Source organism: Eptatretus burgeri, chromosome 15, assembly GCF_056783735.1.
Source record: "Eptatretus burgeri isolate ZD-2024b chromosome 15, Ebu_testis_v1, whole genome shotgun sequence".
Classification (NCBI taxonomy): domain Eukaryota; kingdom Metazoa; phylum Chordata; class Myxini; order Myxiniformes; family Myxinidae; genus Eptatretus; species Eptatretus burgeri.
This window is the reverse complement of record NC_140975.1, coordinates 56,285,675-56,308,239: the sequence shown is the minus strand read 5'-3', so window position 1 is coordinate 56,308,239 and position 22,565 is coordinate 56,285,675. Positions and strand designations below refer to the sequence as shown.

The window sequence follows — 22,565 nt, the reverse complement described above, 5'->3', positions numbered from 1 at the left end:
CGAAGGTGGACAAAGGTTATGTTTTCACCCCCCCCCCCCCCCAATCTGCCTGTTTGTCTGTACGTTAGCAGGATATCTCAAAAAGTTATGGATAGATTCGGACAAAATTTGGTGGGCAGGTTCAGTGTGTGACACAGACAAATTGATTTGATTTTGATGAAGATCCGAATCCGGATGCGAGAATTGTTTTTGAAGTTTTAAGTGAGTCTTCACCATTGAGGGATAAGGCCAAAAACAATATATAACATGATATTTCAAAAACTTTGTGGACGGGTTATGACAAACTTGTGTGAGTTGGGAAGGTGACATAAACAAGGTGATTCGATTTTGGTTTAGGTCCAGATCCAGATCCGGCCTATCAGTGGGATCCAAAATGGAAACTTCAGCCTGGAGGAGGTATAATGCACAATGCCGAGTGATGTTCTAGTTTTCATTTGTAATATCTGTGTTACTAAAAGTAAAATGTACACTAAGTAACCCAATTGTTTATCTTTTTGGAAAACTTCAGCGACTTTTATTTCTGCAGACACGGTACCGACAACCAGCAATGAAACTACCAGTCACAGCAGTAACAGATTCCCCAGAACTGCAGCAAGTACGGAAAAATGCACAACTGTCTGAGGTACCGGTACCACTTTAACCTCAATATCTGTACATCCACACTCACCGCTCTTGCCGACATGAATACATGTTCGATGAAACACATGAATGACTGAAATGTTGTTGTGGTTCTGCAAAACCGCATGCCTCGAAAGCAATGGTACCCAACATGCAGTGATCTCCAGGCAGTTATTTCATTAGGATCCGTGCAGTTAGTCCTCCCCTCATGTCTGGTGGGTTAACGGGATGAAGTGCATTGCGTGTGTCTTTAGTAAGTGCCTCTGATTCATATTCTGATTCCCTGTCCTTTTAGCCTTAGTACATAACAAGCATGGAAGCACACACGCCATTCAATAGGAAATTGACAATAAGCACACCACGATACCGCCTGTGGCTTGGATCCACCACATCTCCACTACACACTCCACCACCCGCGAACGGGAATCACACGCCATTATTTCGTTCAAATCTACGTGCCAATTCCCAACCAGAACCTCACCTTACTTCGCACCTTGCTCACCAAACCTCACCACTGTGACCACAAACGCCTCCCGCACACGGGAAAAATATTCCCACACCCCCTCTTACCTCTGAATGGCGACAAATCACCACTCTATTTTGAGGAGCACTTCACGACGTCGGATTGTCCTCGGCACCACACCATGCTCGACCATGCAACAGACGTTAGTCATGTGACCGCATCTCACCGGGGACGTCCCGGGTGAGCATCTGGAATTGACACAACCGTCATCCAAATGCCAGACCACGGCAAGGCCAGGGGCAAAGAGGACGGGTCACGAGAAGGGTGATCCGGGAGTTTGGTTCGGGGCCCGGGTGTGCATTTTGGCTCATGAGGGGGCCTGTGGATTGCGGGGAAAGTCCGCTGCCATCTGACATTCAGACTGCACTCGGAGCACGATCAGGGCCAGAGTGCCAGCTCGGGGAGCATGCCCTATGTTAAGTCAGGAGCTCCGACCCGTGCCGAAGCTGGTTTGCCTGGAAGGCAATTGAGCCAGTTTCTGGTCCTGGAGCCTGCCAGGATGTGGCTAGGGCAGCTGCAGCCCAATAGAGGAGCAGGATTCAGGCCACAGTGCATCGCTTTCCAGTCATCGCCCCACCCTTCGCCCAGAGCTTTTAAAAGGAGTAGGTTGGAGTCGTTAGAGTCTCTTCGCTCCTCGCCCCTTGCCTCTCGCCTCTTCGCCTCGCTTCCTGTCTCGCTCTTCTCCTGAACACTATTGGTGTGCGATTGCCAGAACATGCTTATACTTCTTCGAGAGCCTGATCTGGGGCAACTGCCGTCTTTCGAGACTCCCTGCCATGCTGTCGACGTCCCGCCACCCCCGTGCAACCAGACGGACCAGTGTAGAGCGCACGTTGCCATGAGCCCCGGAAAAGTAATTAAGTAGGAGATAACGCGCCATATGATGTGGGAGCGCTCAGGCAGAGCGTCACACGGAGGTACACGCCACAGATACAGACTTTTACAGAGCTAGATTAGGGACCTTCCTCCTCACTCATATTCTCCTCTCTTTCTCTGTCCACCTCTCTATCCCGTCTTCTTTGGACACACAAAGAACATCATTACTGACTCGCAATTCCATTCTTCTCTGGTACGACACTGCACCCCCCACATTGCACGACACCACACCTCCTGCTCCCACACCTCAGACACCACCAGTATTCCTCCCACCTACCTCTCCCTAAGCGTTCTGGGTTGCATTGGTCTGCTAATCGCACCAGGTATTGAGAGGTCATTTATCCTCACCTGCTTTCTTTCTCTCTGGCTATCTAATCTTCCTCGTGTGTGTGTGTGTGTGTGTGTGTGTGTGTGTGCGTGCGTGCGTGCGTGCGTGCGTGCGTGCGTGCGTGCGTGCGTGCGTGCGTGTGTGCGTGCGTGCGTGTGTGATGGTGCCTGTCCTAGCATAAATTAAGATTGCAGAAGATATAACTGGATAACTCTGCTCTGTGTCTGCTTTGGTAAGATTGCTTGTCTTTTGCTGCATCCCACAAATTCCTTGCTATCCCCTGCTGTACATAACATAAACCCCATTCAATGTGCCACATACTTTTCCTCGTTTGATTGTAAAAAATTACCTTGTGTAGAAATGGTCCCAGCTCGTTTTTGTATTTTCCTCCATTGGTCCAGCATGGCCCACACCCTTGTTTCGCTGGAACGTTATTCCCAATGATCTGTTTCCTCGCTGGTATGTGCTGGGCAGCTCCGCTCGGCTGCATCTGATGTGGTAAGGTGATCTAGTTTGAGCAAGTGCGTACCGAGGGCGTGTCCCCCGCTAATTCGGTCACATGACCTTTAGGTAAACAGTTTAGATGGAGGACCCTCAGTCATGTGGTAGAGTTATTGGCGTTCATGGTCGATTAGCGACCCGCCATGTCACGAAGTTATTCGTGTGCGACGGCCTGCGATTCCGGAGAGTCTGGTGGGAACCTAAGGTAGTTCAGCCCTCATGGTCTTCGCCCCCGACTCAGGGTCTGCAACAATATTAACATTGTCGATAATGCAATTGTAACAGGAAGTAAGATAAAGAGAAGTCATAATTTAAAACAAGTCAGGTTCATTTAACAACAAGCCTTGTGCTACATAGCAGCAGGATGATAAGGAATAGAGAAAGCCAAAAAATTAAAAAAAACCATTTTGAAAAGCTGGAGGAACTCTGCTTTGCATGATGTAGCTGACATCTGCATGATGTCACAGTCCTTACACAGCATGCAGGACAAAATAAATAGGATACGGGAGTACGTGGTACAAGTGGGGCTGAAAATGAACGTAGCCAAAACAGAAAGCATGAACATCCATGCAACATACATCAACAATATCATGATCATGTGCAACACTAAACCAATATGGGACTTTCAAAATGATGTAATCCACCCCCAGAATGCTTGGTGCACATACCCAGACACACATAGAAACGGCGGTAATCAGGGCATGTTAACATGCATGCTCGAGAAGGATTGTCAGCTAAAATTGCTCACAAAGCTTCTAAAAGAAGCTAAAAATCTTGGCAAAGTACCTGAGAGAAAGCCTCTGCACAACTAAATCGTTGGAGAACTTTCTCAGCTTGCCGAAAGGGTGAAGATCTTACAGCTGCACGTACTGCAAAAACTCCTAACGATGTGCAAGGCCAAAACTGTGGATGGGCGCGTTCTACCCAAACCCCCGACTATCACTACCAGTGAATGGACTGAACCTTGCGGGAGTGCGTCCTATGAACATGGCAGGCTTGGTGATTTATTATTTATGTCTGCAATTGGAATTGGAAAGACGATGCTGTGCGTCATTACGAGAAAGGTAATGGTTACCAATGCTTCGACGTCTTTGCGACGTGAAAATACACAAAGCTTGTATCGGCTGTTATTTACATGAGAGCAAGATGCACCGTGAAGGAGACACCGTATCTGATTTGGGTGTTTCTTAACAGTGACGGGAAGGTCATATCTGGGGTTTTTGAATGCATAGGTTAATCTTTTTTTTAAAAAAAACATATTTTAAATGGTTGTATTTACTGTTAATCATGTTGGGTTGGAGGTGGGGAAGGGGAGTGGGAGCTGTGAGGGTTATTAGAAAATATATTCTTTGTTTGGTTCCGGGACTACAATGTAGATTATACTAGATTTTTGCATCTATTGCTAAAAGGAAAAATGTGTGTGTGTGTTTGTTGTCCACTGCTCGCTTGTATTAACAGGAAATAGTATGAACTTGACACTCCTTATCCATGGATATTTCTCATATTTTCTTTATTTTTTGAGTCCGATTTGCATCCAGGAACATAACAATTATGGTTAACCATTTCGAAATTGTCACTCTTTCGTCTACATACATCCTGGAAATTAAATTAAACATAGTATTTGACTTACAGATTTCGCGTGAGCAATGGCAGGTTAAAAGTGCCCCAGCAAACAGAACCAAATCTAATAGAAACACACAGACACAGTGTATACAAGAAAGGCCACGTTAGCATTCATGGATCATTTTGAAAGTCTCGTATTAGAGAGTGGGTCCTGTAACTGGGGTCCTGTATAACTGGGGTCCTGTATAACTGTCCATAACTGGGGTCCTGTACATATCTGGGGTACATATCTGGGGTCCTCCATGGTTACCATAACAAGAGGGGGAAATGCAGTTGTACTACAACAGATACAGCCAAGATAGACCAGGTGGCTGGTACCTTCGAGAAGGAAATGAAAGGATTGAAGGTCACCTGGAATAAAATTGGAACGTGGGCACAAGGCCAACGGAAGTGGCAAACGTTTATAAGAAGCTCAATATGCCAGACAGCATGATTGGATAATAAGCAATGAGTTTGCTTTGAAATGCAAATTGGTGAGAAACATGTTAATATTAAAATATAAGAAATGAGGATATCAAAGAAAGACTTGAACAAACCTCCGGTGAGTGCTCGAATATGTAATTCGAGACTGGAATGGTTCGGACATTTTGTAAGAATGGATGAGGAAACGCAAGTGAAAAGACTACACCAAAAGGATGAACATTAGAAGGCAAGCGGGTAGACCGAGAACCGGGTGAAGCAAAACGGTGGAGAAGGATCGAATTGAAGCTCGAATTGATATGGAAGAAGCACAACATCTATTCCAAGACCGGAAAGGACGGAGAGCTGCTGTGGTTTCGGGCTTGTGCTGCGCTGCAGCGGGATGATAAGGAATAGAGAAAGCCAATTATGACGACAAGTATCATCATCACAAATTGAATCTAAAAGTACCTTGTCATTCTGTATCTCCTTAACTGTTGCTTGAAAAGACCTCTCCACTGTTTGTTTGTTGTCTACAATACAATATCGAGGCTCATGGAAGAGCAAAGGCAACAGAGGATATGAACTGACAATATTGGACAGTGGGATAAAGAGAGAGAGAGAGAGAGAGAGAGAGAGAGAGAGAGAGAGAGAGAGAGAGAGAGAGAGAGAGAGAGAGACTGCGAGAGAGAGAGAGAGAGGGAGAGAGAGAGAGAGAGAGAGAGAGAGAGAGAGAGAGAGAGACAGAGACAGAGACTGCGAGAGAGAGAGACTGCGAGAGAGAGAGACTGCGAGAGAGAGAGACTGCAACTAAAAGGATTGGGTTAAGAAAGGTTAACGGGGTTAATAATAATTGTGGAGAGGATGGGGGATGACGTGAGATGGTGCTTGCACTTCCTGCTTGAAGCTGTGCAGGGAAGAGTTGGATGGCATCACCTCTGTTGAAAAAAAGAAGTCAATTGTAATAATTTGTGTCTGATTGCTAGTAAAGGGTTAATGGTAAAACAGTGAACCAAGACTATACACCACTTTGATTGCAGTAACCTCAGGTGAATAATAATTAATGTTCTGATTAACTACAACTGTCTTCCCTCAATTCCTTTCCTTCCGCCTGTAGCTGAAGTATCGCTCGCCAATCCCTCAGTCGACCTCGCTGCCACTCGACTCGCTGGTTCTCGCCTCTGCCCGCTCTGCAAACAAGCTCGCAAGCGAGGTATGTTCCTGTCTTGTAATTCTATCACGTGGATATTGTCTCATTGACCTTCTTATTCTACTATTGCATTCCCTCCCAAGTTACGTCCCTCCATTTCCACTCTCTCTCTTGTTCCTCAATCACAATGCCTTGATCTATGGATTTCGCATTTGTATTTCTTTCTCTTCTCGATATTGTTGACTGTTACTCAGCATAGCTCCAAGTTGTTCATTTTTTATTATTTCTCCATCGTGGAGCTGAGCCCAAGATTCAGAGCAACTTTCCACCCCCATGGAAGGCCGAACAGTTTAGCACTTCGCGGGAGAAATTGCTTTCTCCAATGATCAAGTCGAGCTTGGACCGGTTTGAAGCAGCATCAAGACGACTCATTCAGGCGCATGATTGATACGAGACGATTTCTTAGTAGCACAAGAGCATCACAACCAATTTTGTATCTCTAAGGGTGGCTTTACATCCTTGTGGAAGAGTGTGGTTGACTTGCACATAGGCCAAAGTCCATCTTTGACTTGCACGTGAAGCTGTCACTGCTGAGTGTTTAATCCCAGGCCTTAAGCTGCCTTTCCGTGATCGCAAAGCATGAATTCCAGCGTGACGGAATCACCATTTGCACAAGACTTTTCTGGATTCAGATTCATATTTTCAAGTTATATCCCAAAATGTCATGATGATAATGCTTTTGTAATGACAAACATGACCAATAGGAATGATCGGTGGAAAATAAATTCCAAGACAAATAGCACTTAATTAGTAATCATTAATTGAAATTGCGACGGAATCACACACCAAAGGACATAGGTTAAGGGAAGGTATCTTTATCTTTATTACGAAAACTCTGCTCGTATGCCGAATTCTTGCAACTGCGCGATACATATCGCAAAAGCTCAACTGATGACCTAATTAATTTCACCCGCTTTCTGCTCGAAAGTAGTCTCATCCAATTTTCACGGCTGATAAACTGTCGTGACGGAATCACAAAATATCCAATCTTCGAATACAGGCTCAACGTATTGTTCATTTCAAAAAATGCAATAAAAGTTGAAAACGAACGAAAAGGGCGTTCGTTCTCTCTTTTGGTATTTTATTGAAAGGAAAAACTAATTCTGCTGTCGTCAGAACGAAATTTATTTTTTGCATCGCTTGTCCACTTTTACGTGGAATTCATCAAAGGCTGTTTAATGGAAACTTTTCCCAGGCTATTTGGTAGAATCATAATTGATGCCTGGTGTTGCTTTAATGGTTAGGGTGCTGGGCTTTGGATCCGAGGATCCTGAGTTAAAATCCCACTCGTCTGTTGGATTAATACCAGGTGGGGTTGAATCTGCCTGTCATCCTTCCGAGGTCGGCAAAATGAGTGCCAGCTTTCTGGTATCCTGTGTCGGAGTGGCGATCCATCCAGGATTGTGTCCAATAGCCCAGGAAACTGCTTAGGCAGCACCAACGCTCTGCACAGAGTATGGTCCCAATGGATGGATGGATCATCATTTATCGCTAGTGGGTGCTTAAAATTCATCTACGAATGCAAGAATAGTCTTGATATCTGATTCTTTAAAAAAAAAAAAAAACATTTTGGTCGACAGCATTTTCTTCATTCGTATGCAGCACAAGGATGCGGGGTGGCATCATTGTCTGAGGGCACAGCTGTGCCGCTGATGCAATGCTCTAACCATGGTGCCGGCGATATCTCGCTAACTCTTCACGAACAACAGCATGGGATCTTTAGCTTCCACCAATGAATGCTGGCAGACAGGACACCCAGTTTAACATCCATCCGAGAGATTGCCCACACATTGATGAATCACCCTGTTTGTGAAACACCGGGATGACAGTTCATAGCTGGGTTGGGATTCTAACCCAGGCTAGACAGCTTAGAGGAGAGTGTGCGTACCCTTTTTAAGTATACCATCCATGTAGGAATTTCATACCTGCCAAATACTCCTCTTGTTGCCCCTCAATTTTCCTCACCAAGGTTGAGTACAGAGCTAATTATGAAAAAGAACGAGCCAAAGGAGGATTGCTACACATGGATCACGCAAACCAGGTGGGGGCAGTGTTGCGGTTGGAATTGGTTTATTAATCTGGATATTACGAATTCCATATAAATGTGCTAAAGTAATATGACGTGCAATTGGTGATGGAACCTTTGGTTGCAGGAATGGTACAGCAGAGCGGTGGAGGGGGCCCGAGGTTTGTGGGACACTTTGCAAATGCAGCACGCACGGAATGCTGGGAAACTTGCTAGTTCTGTGAGTATGCAAGGAATGAACGTTGACCCTACAATTTCATCATGGTGCACTTAGGGAGAAGACGAGGGGGTTGGGGGGATGGTTTTCACAACTGGCCTTTTATTTAGTCATAAGGACGACGTTCAGGCATTTCGGCCACGGAGTCAATCCCAGCAAAGGGATGTTTCATGGGCAGACCCACATTCTCCCAATGAAGGCAGCTCCTGTTGCTGAAAAACCAGGCCCCTTGTTCTCATGGCAAAATGACAAGTGGAGAACACCATGAACTAATGACTTGAACCCTTTGTATGTTTTCTTTTTTGTTACTAGGTAGGGTACAAGGAATCATGGCATAAGTTGAGAGATGGAGGTTACAACCTGCCATTGGATGCTCTAACCGTGGTAAATGCACGCCAGGCAAGAGACAACTCCAGCGAGGTATATATGCGGCTATCATTCTGTGATGAAATGTTTGCCTCACTCTTCTCTTGTTAGTGTTCTCCTTCATCTCCTCTCTGTTTTCAGTTCCGCAATGCCATTGTCCGCTGTTGTATGTTTTTTGGATACAAAGTCAAGGCTCGTGGAAGAGCTAGAACACAGAACGGATCAGGATGCAACAGAACACAATGAACAGCAGGAGAAGGGGGAAACGCGTAATGGCAGGGCAGAGGGGGGGAAATAGACAGACATGGACAAACAAGGGATGTGGGTAACGATGCGGTGGAGGGGAGAACGTAGAGTGGACAAGATGGATACAGAAGGAAAATTTTGGGAGAAGGTGGGGGATGGTTTAACAGGTGTAGAAAGGTGTTTTTATTGTTTCCTTGAGAGTTCCGAGAAAAAGTTTTTAATTAATTAATTTGAATTTTGTGATTTTTTTTTCATCACCTTGCAGCTGCGTTACCGTGCTGACCTTGCCTGGCTGCGCGGGACCCCCTGGGTACCTCCTGGTTTGTCTACTCGTCGACTCGCTCAGAGCATGGTAAACTTGAAGGCATTCACGTGACACCTGAAACTTACATCACAACAGGAATGATTTTACAACCACATGAAGTGGAGGTGTGCTGGAGTGCATGTTTTGATTGAGTGAGGTCATGGGTTTGATCTCTGATCAGTGATGGTGGAAGCAGGACAAATCAAAATTGGTTTCATCAACATCACGCTGCAGTTGTTCCAAGCCTGAAGTTTAAAATATCTGCACTCCCCAAAAAGGGACATGGCAGGTGACATTTCATAACATCTCTAGACATTGACGTCGTTAAATAAAACGATTTCTATCTTATGATGGCTTTTGCTGTTGTTAACATGAACAGAAGCTTCAAGTTTTGTTCGATGCGCTCGGACGATGATGTGACAGAGACTCACAGCAGTGCAGACACGACTGACGGGTAGCATTTAATGTCGGAGAAAAGGTGAACGTGTTGGAATTTTCCCACGTCCTTTCTTCCTCAAAGTCCCCAGTTCATTGCTCTACCCTGATGTTGGTGTGTTCCCTTATTTTCACTGTTCTCTTCGTCCTGTTATGTTCTGGTCAATTCTGCTCTATCTCCTCCACGAGCCTCGACTCCGCATGCAAAACAACCGCTTCAAACAAGTGCATCTTTGGATTTAGTGGGGCAACTTAGCTAAATATAGCATAACAATTGTGCATTTTGTGAGGAAAGCACCAAATTTGGCACACTAGTAGCCGATCATATTATGAACAGATTTGGATATTGGGCCATCTCAAAATTTTTTTTTATGGCAGTGGAAAGTGGCTGCCACAGCCATCAGCGGCTGAATTTGAGATGGCTCCATATCCAAATCTGTTCATAATATGATCGGCTACTAGTGTGCCAAATTTGGTGCTTTCCTCACAAAATGCACAATTATTATGCTAAGTTGCCCCACTAATTGTACTTCTCAAGGGGGCTGGCAGGACGGCCTGGAGGTACGTGCACTCGCCTCTAAGCTGTCTAGCCTGGGTTTGAATCCCCGACCCAGCTATAAACTTTCATCCTGGTGTTTCATTGGCAGGGTGATTGATCAATGTGTGTGCGCTGTCCCTCGGATGGACGTTAAATTGGGTATCCCATCTGCCAGCATTAGGTGGTGGATGTAAAGGACTCCTTCTTGAAGAGTCGGTGAGATACTTTCACTTTGAACAAAATAGTGAAGCTGTCGACCTTAGACAACGTTTCAATGATGATGCTTTTAATTGTCTTCTTGGAATCCTCTTAAACTTGATTTGTTTTATCTTGGGTTTCTATCAAATCAAACTTTTCAGTTTGATTAGAACACGTACTCACGAGAGGGCGCTCGTCTCCTCTCGATATCTTTCTGTTCTCCCCAATGATCTCAAAACTGCACTCTAAATTTAAAGCATTTCTCGTTGACGGATGGCAGGATGGCTTAGAGGTACACACACTCGCCTCTAAGTTACCCAGCCTGGGTTTGAATCCCGACCTGGCTATGAACTGTCATCCAGGTGTTTCACTGGCAGGATGACGACTCATCAATGTGTGTGCCGTCCCCTCGGATGGACGTTGGACTGGCATCCCATCTGCTGGCATTAGTTACTGGATGCTCAAGATCCCACGGGTGTCCTTCGCGAAGAGTACGCGAGCTATCGCTGGCACCATGGCCAAATTCCAAAATTCCTGTCCTAACCTTCGTCGAATGTCAAGCCTGGCCAGCCTATTCATGACAACTTGGTCCAAGCTTCCTCCAGCCAACTCCACAAGAACATGACAATAATTGCAGCCTTTGAAAGAGGAGGAAAGCGTTTCTCGGTGGAATAAATTGCTATATACGAGCTAACTTCACCAAATTCCAACAAAAGTGCCTTTTTTCGCAGAACTTCAAAGTGGGTCTTGCTTCAGTTTTGTCATCCGCCTGCTTTGTCAGTAGCACAATGTGATCCCTCAACCCCAACACCAGTTTAATAATTCACCCTTCACCTCCCCATCCTGCGTTGGTGCTGACGTGGCATGGGGATGTTGAAGTCTGATAATTGATACTGTAGAGATTCGTCCGGGGGTGGAGGAAATGCATGACGTGCTCCTCATCATTTGGGTGACGCACGCAAAATACAGAGCATTAAATAGATTGTCACGTGTACACGACTCCTCAAGCACCCGTGGAGGGAAAACACGCTTGTCGAGGTCTCGCCTCGAGAGACGGATGGACTCCTGCAATGAGCAAGTGTTTTGGCATTGAATGAAAATACAAATTAAATTTGTCGTCATGATATTTTGTGACGTGCTACAATTACATTTTCAAATAGATGTGCAGTAGAAGGACCCTGAGTTCAGAAACCCCTCTTGGTGATTCAGATGTGTTTGCAAGTTGGACGGTTGTAGCCGAAATGCGTGACCTTTCGGCCATCGTTGCAGAGACCACTATACTTTGACCTTTCTATGATTGTGTTTGGGGCTTATGACATAAACCTATGCAGGGATTAGCTCTGAGCCAGATGCCACATATCAGCACTCGGCAGCTGGTTGGGCTGTTATTGCCATTACCCTAATGAGGATTCCTTGTGGCTTCAGAGAATGTCGAGTTTGGCTGAGTGTTATGGAGGAGAAACAAACACTCCTACCAGCAGTTTATTCAATTACTCAAGCTGTGAAAGAATGAAACAAGATGGAGCTGGTTAGCCTGTTTGGATTCCCACGTGAGTGCAGAGCTCATGATGATGGGATCCCAAGTTCTAATCACGTATTCGGTGTTGATTTAACCGACGTCTGTCCTTGGAATTAAGGTGAAAAATCCATTGATATCTCTTCATCACCTTTGTCCTGGATGTAATTTATTAATTTATGTGCTCTCTCCTTTGGGCTGGTGCCTCTGCCTCACACCTTGCCCTTCTTGATGCCATGGAAAGCAAGGTCCTAAAAATTATTGGGATGTTCCGCAACAAATCTGAGCATCTCGGCTTGTTACGTCCGCACTGCGGACAGGTTGGTGGACTCTCTGTATTATACTACCTCCTCATTGGTCTTGCACCCTCTCTTGGTTCTTGCAGGGTACACTTAATCCTCTTATTCCCAAAATCCAGGCTCAATGCTCACCTCCACTCATTTGTTCCTCTTTTCTCTCACCTGTGGAACCAACTTCCCCAGTAAAGTAGCACCCATTCTTCTCTCCATGGCTTCAAGACAACTGTTCACCACTACTTTGGGTCATCCCCCATCCATACTCCTGATCTCTTCTACCCCAAATGACCCCATTCCCAAGCACTCCCTTTTTCCAGGTTATTGTGATTTCCCCCCTCCCCCTCTCCTCTCCTGAACTCTTTTTATTTGTTAGTTGTTGGTTGGTTTGTCCTTTTTCTGTTTCATCCCCTCTTTTTATTTCCTCTTCTTACTGTGTTTCATTCACCTTGTGTGCAGCTTGTTCACCTCCATGTGCGATCTCCTTGATCTCACTCTCACTTATCATCTGCTATTGGTGTTTCCTCCTTTCCCTTTCCATTCCAGCTCTTCCACGAACCTCAATCATCGATACAAAAAAGCTCTTCCATTAGCTTTAGAACTGTAGAAGAAACTGCTGCTCTCGTACCACTCTTGGAAAAATGTTGGGCTTGTTCACCACATTTACAGGAAGAAATTTATAGTGCACGAAAAATCCTGTATGATTCTTCATGCATCATGGGGCCATATCTACATGTTAAATGTGGAGGAGGGGGGGGTGAAATGAGAAAATTAAAATTGTGAAAAGAGAGAGGAGATGGGAAGATAGAGGGAGAGAAAGGGAAAGAGGAAGAGAAAAAAAAGGAAGGTTGTGAATGATTGAGAACGAAGAGTAAAGGTGGTTTCGATGAGATAGCATTAAGGATAGAGAGATAGAGAGAGAGGGGATTTATTGGGAATTATAATGGAAAAAGCAGAGGTGTGATGGGTGTATTGGTGTCCAAAGTTCTACCATTGGAACCTTTTAGAAGCAAAATATTTAAAATGTAACTTTTTCACTTAAGGGTGGATGTGGGTTACATTGTCTTCCATTGGCAACATTTTTATGGCCATTCCAAGTTGCCCTGAATTCCTAAACCTAAAGGGTATAACACCGTTTAACCCAAGCAACGTACATTCCTAATACTTACTTTGTGTATACTCTCTCTCTCTCTCTCTCTCTCTCTCTCTCTCTCTCTCTCTCTCTCTCTCTCTCTCTCTCTCTCTCTCTCTCTCTCTCTCTCTCTCTCTCTCTCTTTCTCTCTCTCTCTTTCTCTTTCTCTTTCTCTTTCTCTCTCTTTCTCTTTCTCTTTCTCTCTCTTTCTCTCTCTTTCTCTTTCTCTCTCTTTCTCTCTCTCTCTCTCTCTCTCTCTCTCTCTCTCTCTCTCTCTCTCTCTCTCTCTCTCTCTCTCTCTCTCTCTCTCTCTCTCTCTCTCTGTCTCTCTCTCTCGCTCTGTCTCTCTCTCTCGCTCTGTCTCTTTCTCTTTCTCTGTCTCTCTCTCTCTCTCGCTCTGTCTCTCTCTCTCTTTCTCTGTCTCTCTCTGTCTCTGTCTCTGTCTCTGTCTCTGTCTCTGTCTCTGTCTCTCTCTCTCTCTCTCTCTCTCTCTCTCTCTCTCTCTCTCTCTCTCTCTCTCTCTCTCTCTCTCTCTCTCTCTGTCTCTCTCTCTCGCTCTGTCTCTCTCTCTCTCTCTCTCTCTCTCTCTCTCTCTCTCTCTCTCTCTCTCGCTCTCGCTCTGTCTCTCTCTCTCTCTCTCTCTCTCTCTGTCTCTGTCTCTGTCTCCCCTCTCTCCCTGCCTCTCTCTCTCTCTCTCTCTCTCTCTCTCTATCTCTCTCTCCCTCTGTCTCTGTCTCTCTCTCTCTCTCTCTCTCTCTCTCTCTCTCTATCCCTCTCTCCCTCTGTCTCTGTCTCTGTCTCTCTCACTCACTCTCTCTCTCTCTCTATCCCTCTCTGTCTCTGTCTCTGTCTCTGTCTCTCTCTGAAGAAGGTAACAAGTCAGCCCTGTCTGGTCCCCAAGTGATATTAGTCCATACTTTTTAGTTGGGTCTCAAATCCTTTTGGGCAACTTGGAATGGCCACCAAAGTGTTGTCAATGAATGAGTCACCCAGGAAATATAGTAGTATGTGGAATGACATGAGATAGTGGCGCACCATCTGCTTGAAGTCCTGGAGTGAAGAGTGCGATTAAACCATCTCTGGTTTAATCCGACCAAGTTATAAACCGTCGTCCCGATGTTTCACAGGCAGGGTGATTCATCAATGTGTGTGCCATCCCTCGAATGGATGTTAAACTGGACATCCCATTAACCGGTATTAGTCAGTGGACGTTAAAATCCAATAGTGTCCTTCGCGAAGAGTAGGAAAACTATCGCAATGATCAAGTTCCTGCCATAACTTATAGATGGCATTGCATTAGTGGCGCAGCAGTGCCCTCAGCCAGTGTTGCTACTTCACAGCCTTGTGCTGCATACGAAAGCAGTAGAGGAAGAAGAAGAATAAGAAGAAGAGGAATAAGAACCATCTCTGAATAGTAGTTCCAGAAAATGGGAGAAACGGCGACAAAAATAGTGGAGTAATGATCAGCTTTCAGATATATTTAAATCCAGTACTTCTGGCATCCTCATCACTAGGTGACCCACTTTTTTTTAATCAGACAGTGCATTCGTACTCTCGATATAGGGATGGTGTGGAAAAAAATGCGGAATAAAAATGATGGTGCCATCTGCGAGATATAAAACTAAAGTTGGAGTCAGGTCAGGAATGGGGGAGGGTGTGCAAGAGCAGAGCGACGCTGCGTCCACTTTCCGCTGGTACTCCAGGGGCCTCCGTCTGGCCATCCCTCAGGCAGATGCCTGGCCCATTCCCATCTCCTTGAGATGCCGATCAACCTGCTGCAACCACGAGGCACGTGGTCGGCCCCTTGGCCTCCTTCACTCACGAGACTCTCGCTATGAAAATCTGGTGAGCAGGATCAACATCAGGAAAATGAGCCACATGTCCATACAGCCGCAGCTGACGCTCACGGACCATGGAGGTAACAAATCTCATTTGAGTCTCTCTCAGCAACCGGTCGTTGGACACAAAGTCGAACCAGCGATAGTCAAGGATTCTCCGAAGAGACCTGGTACCAAAGGAATTAAGTCTCCGTCTCAGATCCCTGGTCAAAGTCCAAGTCTCACATCCATATATCAAGACTGGAAGCACCAAGGACCTGAAGACCCGGACTTTTGTCCTCCCGCACAGGTACCGGCAGCGCCACACCCCATGATCCAGTGAATACATGACTCCCCAGGCCCGACCCAGACGTCTGTTTACCTCTGACTCACAGCCAGCAGAGACATGAATATCACTGCCAAGGTAAGTGAATATCTCCACAACCTCAACATCCTCACCACAAACAGGCACAGACAGGACAGCAACATCCAATATGTCATTGAAAGCCTGGATCTTAGTTTTGACCCAGGAAACCCATAATCCCAGGGGCTCTGACTCCTCATTCAGCACCTTGAGGGCCCCCACAAGGATTTCTAAAGTCATCACAAAGATGACTGCATTATCTGTGAAATCAAGGTCAGAGATCTTGATATTCCCAAATGATGCACCGCAGCTTGATCTCTCTGACATCCTCCCCAGAATCCAGTCCATACAAGTGCGGAAAAGTGTGGGGGGGGGGCAGTACACACCCCTGACGAACTCCAGTAACAACTGGAAATAAGTCGGAGATAGTACCACCACATCTCACAGCACTCTCAGTACCAGAGTTGAGTTCAGACATCAGATGGATCAGTTTTGGTGGCACCCCACGAAGACCTAGAATCCTCCAGAGGGCATCCCGATTCACTGAACCAAACACATTACAAAGATCCACATAGGCTGAAAGCAGCCCCTGCCAAAACTCTCATCTGCATTCGGTGAGGACCCAAAGAGCAAGGATACGGGCAATCGTTGACCTCTTTGGTGTAAAGCCTGACTGCTCTGGACGCTGGTGCTCAAGCAGATGGTGGCGAACCCTATCAAGAATTATCGGAGCAAAGACCTTGCCCGGCACTGAGAGCAGCGTCACCCTCGGTAGTTGTTGCAGTCTTGGCGATCACCCTTCCCTTTCCAGAGAGGGACAACAAGGGCCCTCTTCCAGTCAGTTGGGATGATGCCTGTGTTCCAGGCAGAGAACAGAACTGCATGCAACGACACGAGTGCAGAATTTCCACCAGCCTTGAGAAGTTCAGCATGGATGCCACAGATCCCTGGAGCTTTACCCCATTTCAACCTGTTCACCGCAGCCTGTGTTTCCACAAGCGAAGGTGGACCACAGTTGATTGGAGGGTCAGCAACAGGGATTGTAACACCGCTGATGTCCAACTTGACAGCTGGGGGATCAGCCTGGTACAACCGCTCAAAGTAAGTGGTCCAGCGGGCCTTCACTTTGGACTCCTCTGTCAAGAACCTACCACCCTCTGCTCTAACTGCACGACACGGAGGGATGATCTCGGATGAACGCAGTACACAAATTCCCCTGTAAGCAGGATGAGAATGACTTGGCCACAGGTGATGCTTTACGCCCTCACAGATTCCTAGCACATAGGCCTCCTTGTCTACCCTCAGTGCACGTACAGTTTTACACCTCAGCTCCCTGAACAGCTCAGCTCTGCCATTCAGCCTTGCCCTGCGACTCTGGTCAATAATATCCAGTGTCCCTTGAGGGATAAAATTCTTCTTTGCCCTATGGTGAGTTCCAAGACATCCATCAGCAACATCAAGGATGGTTGTCTTGAAGGCGCTCCACAATTCTTCAGGATCTCCCAAAGCACCCAGACCCCCCAAATCTGCACTCAGCTTGTTCGCAAACTCCTCAGCTACCTTCTCATCCTTGAGCTTGCCGACATCCAGCCTCAGCTGTGATGGTACCATTCTCCAGGATTTAAGGTGCAACTTAAGAGTTGCTACAAAAAGCCGGTGGTCATTATTGAGGAACAGCACTCCAGTAGACCCTGCAGTTCTGGATCATCCTCCAGCGACCATCGATGAGCATATGGTCAATCTCCTTTGCCACACCGCCAGCGTTGGAATACCAAGTCCAGCGATGACCTTGTGGGCGCTGAAGCCATGAACCAGCCACCCTAAGTCCATGACTTCTTGCAAAGTCAAGGAACTCAGTGCTATTCTGGTTCATAGTTCCAGACCCATGGGGACCAACACACACCTCATAACCATCCGTATGAGTTCCAGTCGATGCATTGAAATCCCCCAAGACCAGAAATGTATCTCACCTGGGGCACTGATCAATCACAGACTCGAGTGTGGCGTAGAATGCATCCTTCACGGTGAGGTCACTCACCTCAATCGGAGCATAAATAGAGACTAGGGAAATGACACCCAAGTAGTGACGAATCCTTAGTCTCATCTGCATACCATGGCAAAAGCGCCCCAAAAAAACCAGATCGGTCAAACCCGGGAATTCTTCTTGTTCATCATCCTCATCATCATCATCATCATCATCATCATCATCATCATCATCATCATCATCATCATCATCATATGGTGTATTTCTGAGCTGCCTCTCTCAATGGCAATGACTCTGGTACTATCCGACAGAGTTTTACTTGGTGCAGCATCATTTGCTCTCGCAATTTTAATAGCTTGAAAGGATTTCACGAAATGTATGGAAAACTGCATTCCTTTGTGAAGGAATAGGAAGCCAGACATGGGCGGGACTACGACTGTCAATTCGCCTGATGGGGATGGGGCGGCGAGACATATTTGCCCAATCAGACCTACATGGGTGTAGTTTAACGGTAGAACATTATCAGGAAGTCGATGACAGCAACAACCAACACATATTTCTACAAAGTACGTACTATTTGGAATGTTATACCATGTATTAAGTATGTATGACAACATTTGTCAATCATTACTAGAACATATATACGTATATATTTCTCAACAAAATGTAAAGATACGAGTCATTGAAACTTTTTTTTTAATGCAAAAGGATGTAGGGATGTTTCTCCAAAAAGTATGTAAAAATGTGGAGATGGTCACAAGAAATGATCATGTGAAACCATCCCTACATCTTTCTTTAAATAATGGTTGGCCGAAGAAAATACACTAAGTGTGTTTGTGTGTGTGTTTTTCTATGGCCAACCATTATTCAAAGAAGGACGTAGGGATGGTTTCACACAATCATTTCTTGTGACCATCCCCACCTTATTTACATACTTTTTGGAGGAACATCCCTGCATCCTTTCACATTCAAAAAAAAAAAAAACGTTTTTATTACTTGTACATAGTGAAGTAACAATCACTGAACACTTTAACCTAAATAGTTCCTTATAGCATAAACCACAAATTAATTTTGTCCACCTCTCTTCCTCCCTCCCATAGATTACAGGCATGTACGGAGCCGAGCCGCAGGCGATCAGCGGACAGGCCGGAGCAGAGCAAATGGACGGCAATCATGAGCGAGTGCAGAGCCAACTGCAGCCAGGGGTGATGCTGGATGCATTCGAGATTTTACATTCAAAGAGAAAAGCTCATACTTAAGTCTTCCCTCTGTTCACCCTTAAAAGCACTTGCCTTTGATCTCACTCCACCCTCACCTTGGAAAATTGAGCCTTTTCCCAGTAACCTGCCACAGGCTGTACTAGAACCTGCATCCCAAGCTGCTGGATTAATGCATCATATTGGAAGAAGCACATTTTCAGAGAACTAAAATTATCACAAATTAACAATGCATACACCAAGAGATCCAAAATTATTATTAGTGAGAGTAGCACAGCTTTGGCAACGTGCTCATGCCACATTTAGAAAATGTCAAAATATAATTTGAATACGGAAGATAATATAATATTATTAACTATTACTATTGTTATTAGCATCGCATGCAAATAATACATCTTCCTGATATTAATATCATGCATTGAACAGTGGTGGGAAATAATTTATTTCTGTAAAGGTAATTACTTTTAATTTGAAATAAATAATTTGAAAAGCTCCTCTGTGTGCAAGAAATGCCAGCTTGCCTTCAGATGATACAGGTTTGTTATAACGGTTTATTGTTGTGCTACAACATTGCAGGTGCTTTGTTTTAATTCCAACAAAACAGACATTATTATAATGGAGCTTTCTGCTTGTAATTTAATTTCTCTTTTGAATATTCGATATTAATTAAAATTAACGTACCTGTGTTGTTTTGTAATGTTTTATTATTCCACCGCTCCCAACGCCTACGACTTCATTTCAAACTACAAATGATTCATTGTTAAAGAATGTGATGGTTCTTTGGTTTCGTGGTTTGGGCCAGAATTGCCATGTAAGGCTGGTTTGGAGAACGTAATTAGGACCAGTTATGAGTTTAACACTTCCAAGGAGGGTATGAGGAAATTGAACACTGGAGGAGGCCATTCGGTCCATCACGACTATGCTTCATCCACATCAATAACTCAATTTATCAATCTCTTCATCATCTATGAGGGCCTAACCACGGTGCGATTTGACGAGGGGGGATATGGAGGTAATTTCTCTGCCTCTTTTAAAAAATAAATATCTGGCACTTTATATGCCTTCCCCACCCCAATCAAAAGGTGTCGTATTAAGGGTGCGTGAATTAGAGAAATTTTAACGTCGGACATTTTAAAATGATAATTGTACGCTGTATCCTTTTTGAGCACGAACTGGTTTTAAAAAGCTTGTTCTGACCACACAAACAGGAAAACATCAGCAGGACATCTTGGTAAACGTGATTTTAAAAATGTAATGGAGTTTGGTTTCACTGAATCCAGATCATGAGGTTAGGCTGTATAAAGTGGATCGGATGGCTCTCCATTTATCCATGATTATCAGCTCACAAAACTGTACGTGACATAATGAAACATAACAAATTAAGCAATTAAAATCCACTATGTCATCGTCATTACGTCGCTGTATTTCGATCTGACATTAATATATATATATATATATATATATATATATATATATATGCCAGATATTAAAAGATATATATGTATATGTGTTTGTATACAGTATATCTGTTATTATTGTGTCAATCTTTTATTTAAGAGGTGATTTGTTTTGAATTTGTACATGTACAGTTCCAGAACTTACACATGAACTAATAGTTCCAAGATTATTTTTTCATTTCCTATTTTTCAGTGTGATAAATGTGTGAGCTATACATACTTTATATATTTTAATTGTAATGTGACTTTTCAGCTTTAGGTCAGTATTATTATTTATAGCTTGTAAGTAGTAAAAGTCAGAAATATCAAAAAAAACAAAAAATAAAAAACTCATGATATCCGTCAATTTTATCCCCTCCACTGGAAATTTTACAAATCGCACCCTCGTCCTAGCCCAGTCGACTCTTTACCCAATTTATTTGGGGGTGGAAAGGGTGAAGAGGAAGAAGTGAGGAGGAAAAGAGTGGGGCAGGTACGAGGATGCTTTTCTTTTTGGGAAATGAAGGAGGTTGTAGGTTAAGGAAAGAACAAATGCCAACAGCACATTCACTTTTTGACAAGACTCTCACAGTGACATCACAGTCGTTACACATGAATACAATCACTCACTCCTACCTAAGCTACCCCGCAGGCCTGCCAATGTCAATGTACCACTCTATCCCCAATACTTCGAGGTACCTATCTAACTCTAGTTTAAATGTATCTGCTGTTTCTGTTGCCACTACATTTTCAGGGAGACCATTCCATTCATTAACTACTCTCTGATTGAAAGACCCCTGCGTTACTACCCTTCTAATGTCCCTTTTCATTACTCTAAGGCTGTGGCATGTTGGCCAGTCATGATCCAGTCTGCTTAATTGTTTAGAATTTATGGTTTTTCTTTAGGGGATTTGGGCTGGGTTGGGGATTGGGACTGTACATGGGACAAGTTGGGTCACCCAATCGAGATCAGGTTAATTACACTTGAGGAAACCATCAAGAAGATGGATGTTTAAAGGTGTAGCAAGAATAAGCCCACCTTGAGTTCCGTTTGAGGCATGCAAAACACCACTCCAGAGATTCTGAAGCCATGTGGCAAGAAGTTTTGTGGTCTGAGGAAACCAAGTTTTGTGGTCTGGAACTTTTTGGCCGAAAAGGAAAACGTTACATTTGGCGCAAAGCAAACACAGCATATCACCCAAAGAACACCATCCCGACTGTGAAGCATGGTGGTGGCAGCATCGTGTTACGGGGATGTTTCCTATCAGCAGGGACTGGGGCACTTGTCAGGATAGAAGGGAAAATGGATAGAGAAAAATCCCATAAGGAAAACTTGCTGCCCTCTGCAAGAAAGCTGAAATTGGGACGGAAGTTCTCCTTTCAGCATGACAATGACCTGAAGCACACATCCAAAGTTACACTGGAGTGGCTCATGAATAAAAAGATAAATGTCCTGAGTTGCCCAGTCAGAGCCCTGACCTAAATCCAATCGAAGATCTGTGACATGACTTGAAGATTGCTGTCCAACAACACTCCCCATGGAACTTGACTGAGCTTGAACAGTTTTGTACGGAAGAATGGGCAAACATTGCCCAATCAAGGTGTGCATAGTTGGTAGAGACCTATCCGAACAGACTCACAGCTGTAATCGCTGTCAAAGGTGCTTCTACCAAGTATTAACACTTATCCAACCAAGATATTCTAGTTTTGTATTTTTAATTAATTTTCTGAAATTTGTAAAATTTGTTTTCATTTAGAAGTTGTGGATTAGGATGTGTAAATAAAGGTGGAAAAAGTCTGATTTAATGAAATTTAATTCTAAGCAATAAGACAACGAAAGGTGAAATTTTGAAAAGGGGTGTTGACTTTCTATAGGCACTGTATACGAGGTCTGTCTAAAAAGTAACGGGACTAACTTCACAGAAATTTTATTCCAAAAAATATATTGAAATCACAGCTTGTCTCCTTCAAAATAGTTCCCCTCCAGTCTCACACACTTGTCCATCCTCTTATTCCACGCTTCGATGCATCCCCGGGAGGCTTCTTCTCTAATCCTCCGGAGCTCCGTCATCATGGCCCTTTTGATGGCCTCCACATCATGAAATCGGGTCCCCTTGATCACCCCCTTGAGCTTGGGGAATAGGAAAAAAATCACAAGGGACCAAGTCTGGCGAATACAGGGGTTGCTCCAGAGTTGGCACGTTCCTCTCCACCAGAAACTGTCGGATGCTCAGGGCACTGTGAGCAGGGGCGTTGTCGTGGTGGAGCACCCAGGCATTGTTCTCCCACAGAGCCCTCCTCTTGTCCCAGACTAATCTCATGAGGCGCCGGAGGATCTCCTTGTACACATATTGATTCACTGTTTGACCCTGTGGGAGAAACTCGAAGTGGACGATGC

General features: G+C 44.7%; 1 protein-coding gene across 1 annotated transcript in view; it reads left to right on the top strand.

Moving 5' to 3' along the window:
• LOC147012230 (nebulin-related-anchoring protein-like) overlaps positions 1-19,416 on the top strand; it is a 34,517-nt gene extending 15,101 nt beyond the window's left edge. The window contains exons 7-13 of the mRNA XM_085856103.1: positions 527-622; positions 5,986-6,081; positions 8,048-8,119; positions 8,232-8,324; positions 8,634-8,741; positions 9,199-9,285; positions 18,615-19,416. Coding sequence (XP_085712229.1) covers positions 527-622; positions 5,986-6,081; positions 8,048-8,119; positions 8,232-8,324; positions 8,634-8,741; positions 9,199-9,285; positions 18,615-18,773 — 711 coding nt within the window. The 3' untranslated portion in view covers positions 18,774-19,416. The remainder of the gene's footprint in view (positions 1-526; positions 623-5,985; positions 6,082-8,047; positions 8,120-8,231; positions 8,325-8,633; positions 8,742-9,198; positions 9,286-18,614) is intronic.
• Positions 19,417-22,565: the final 3,149 nt, after the last annotated feature.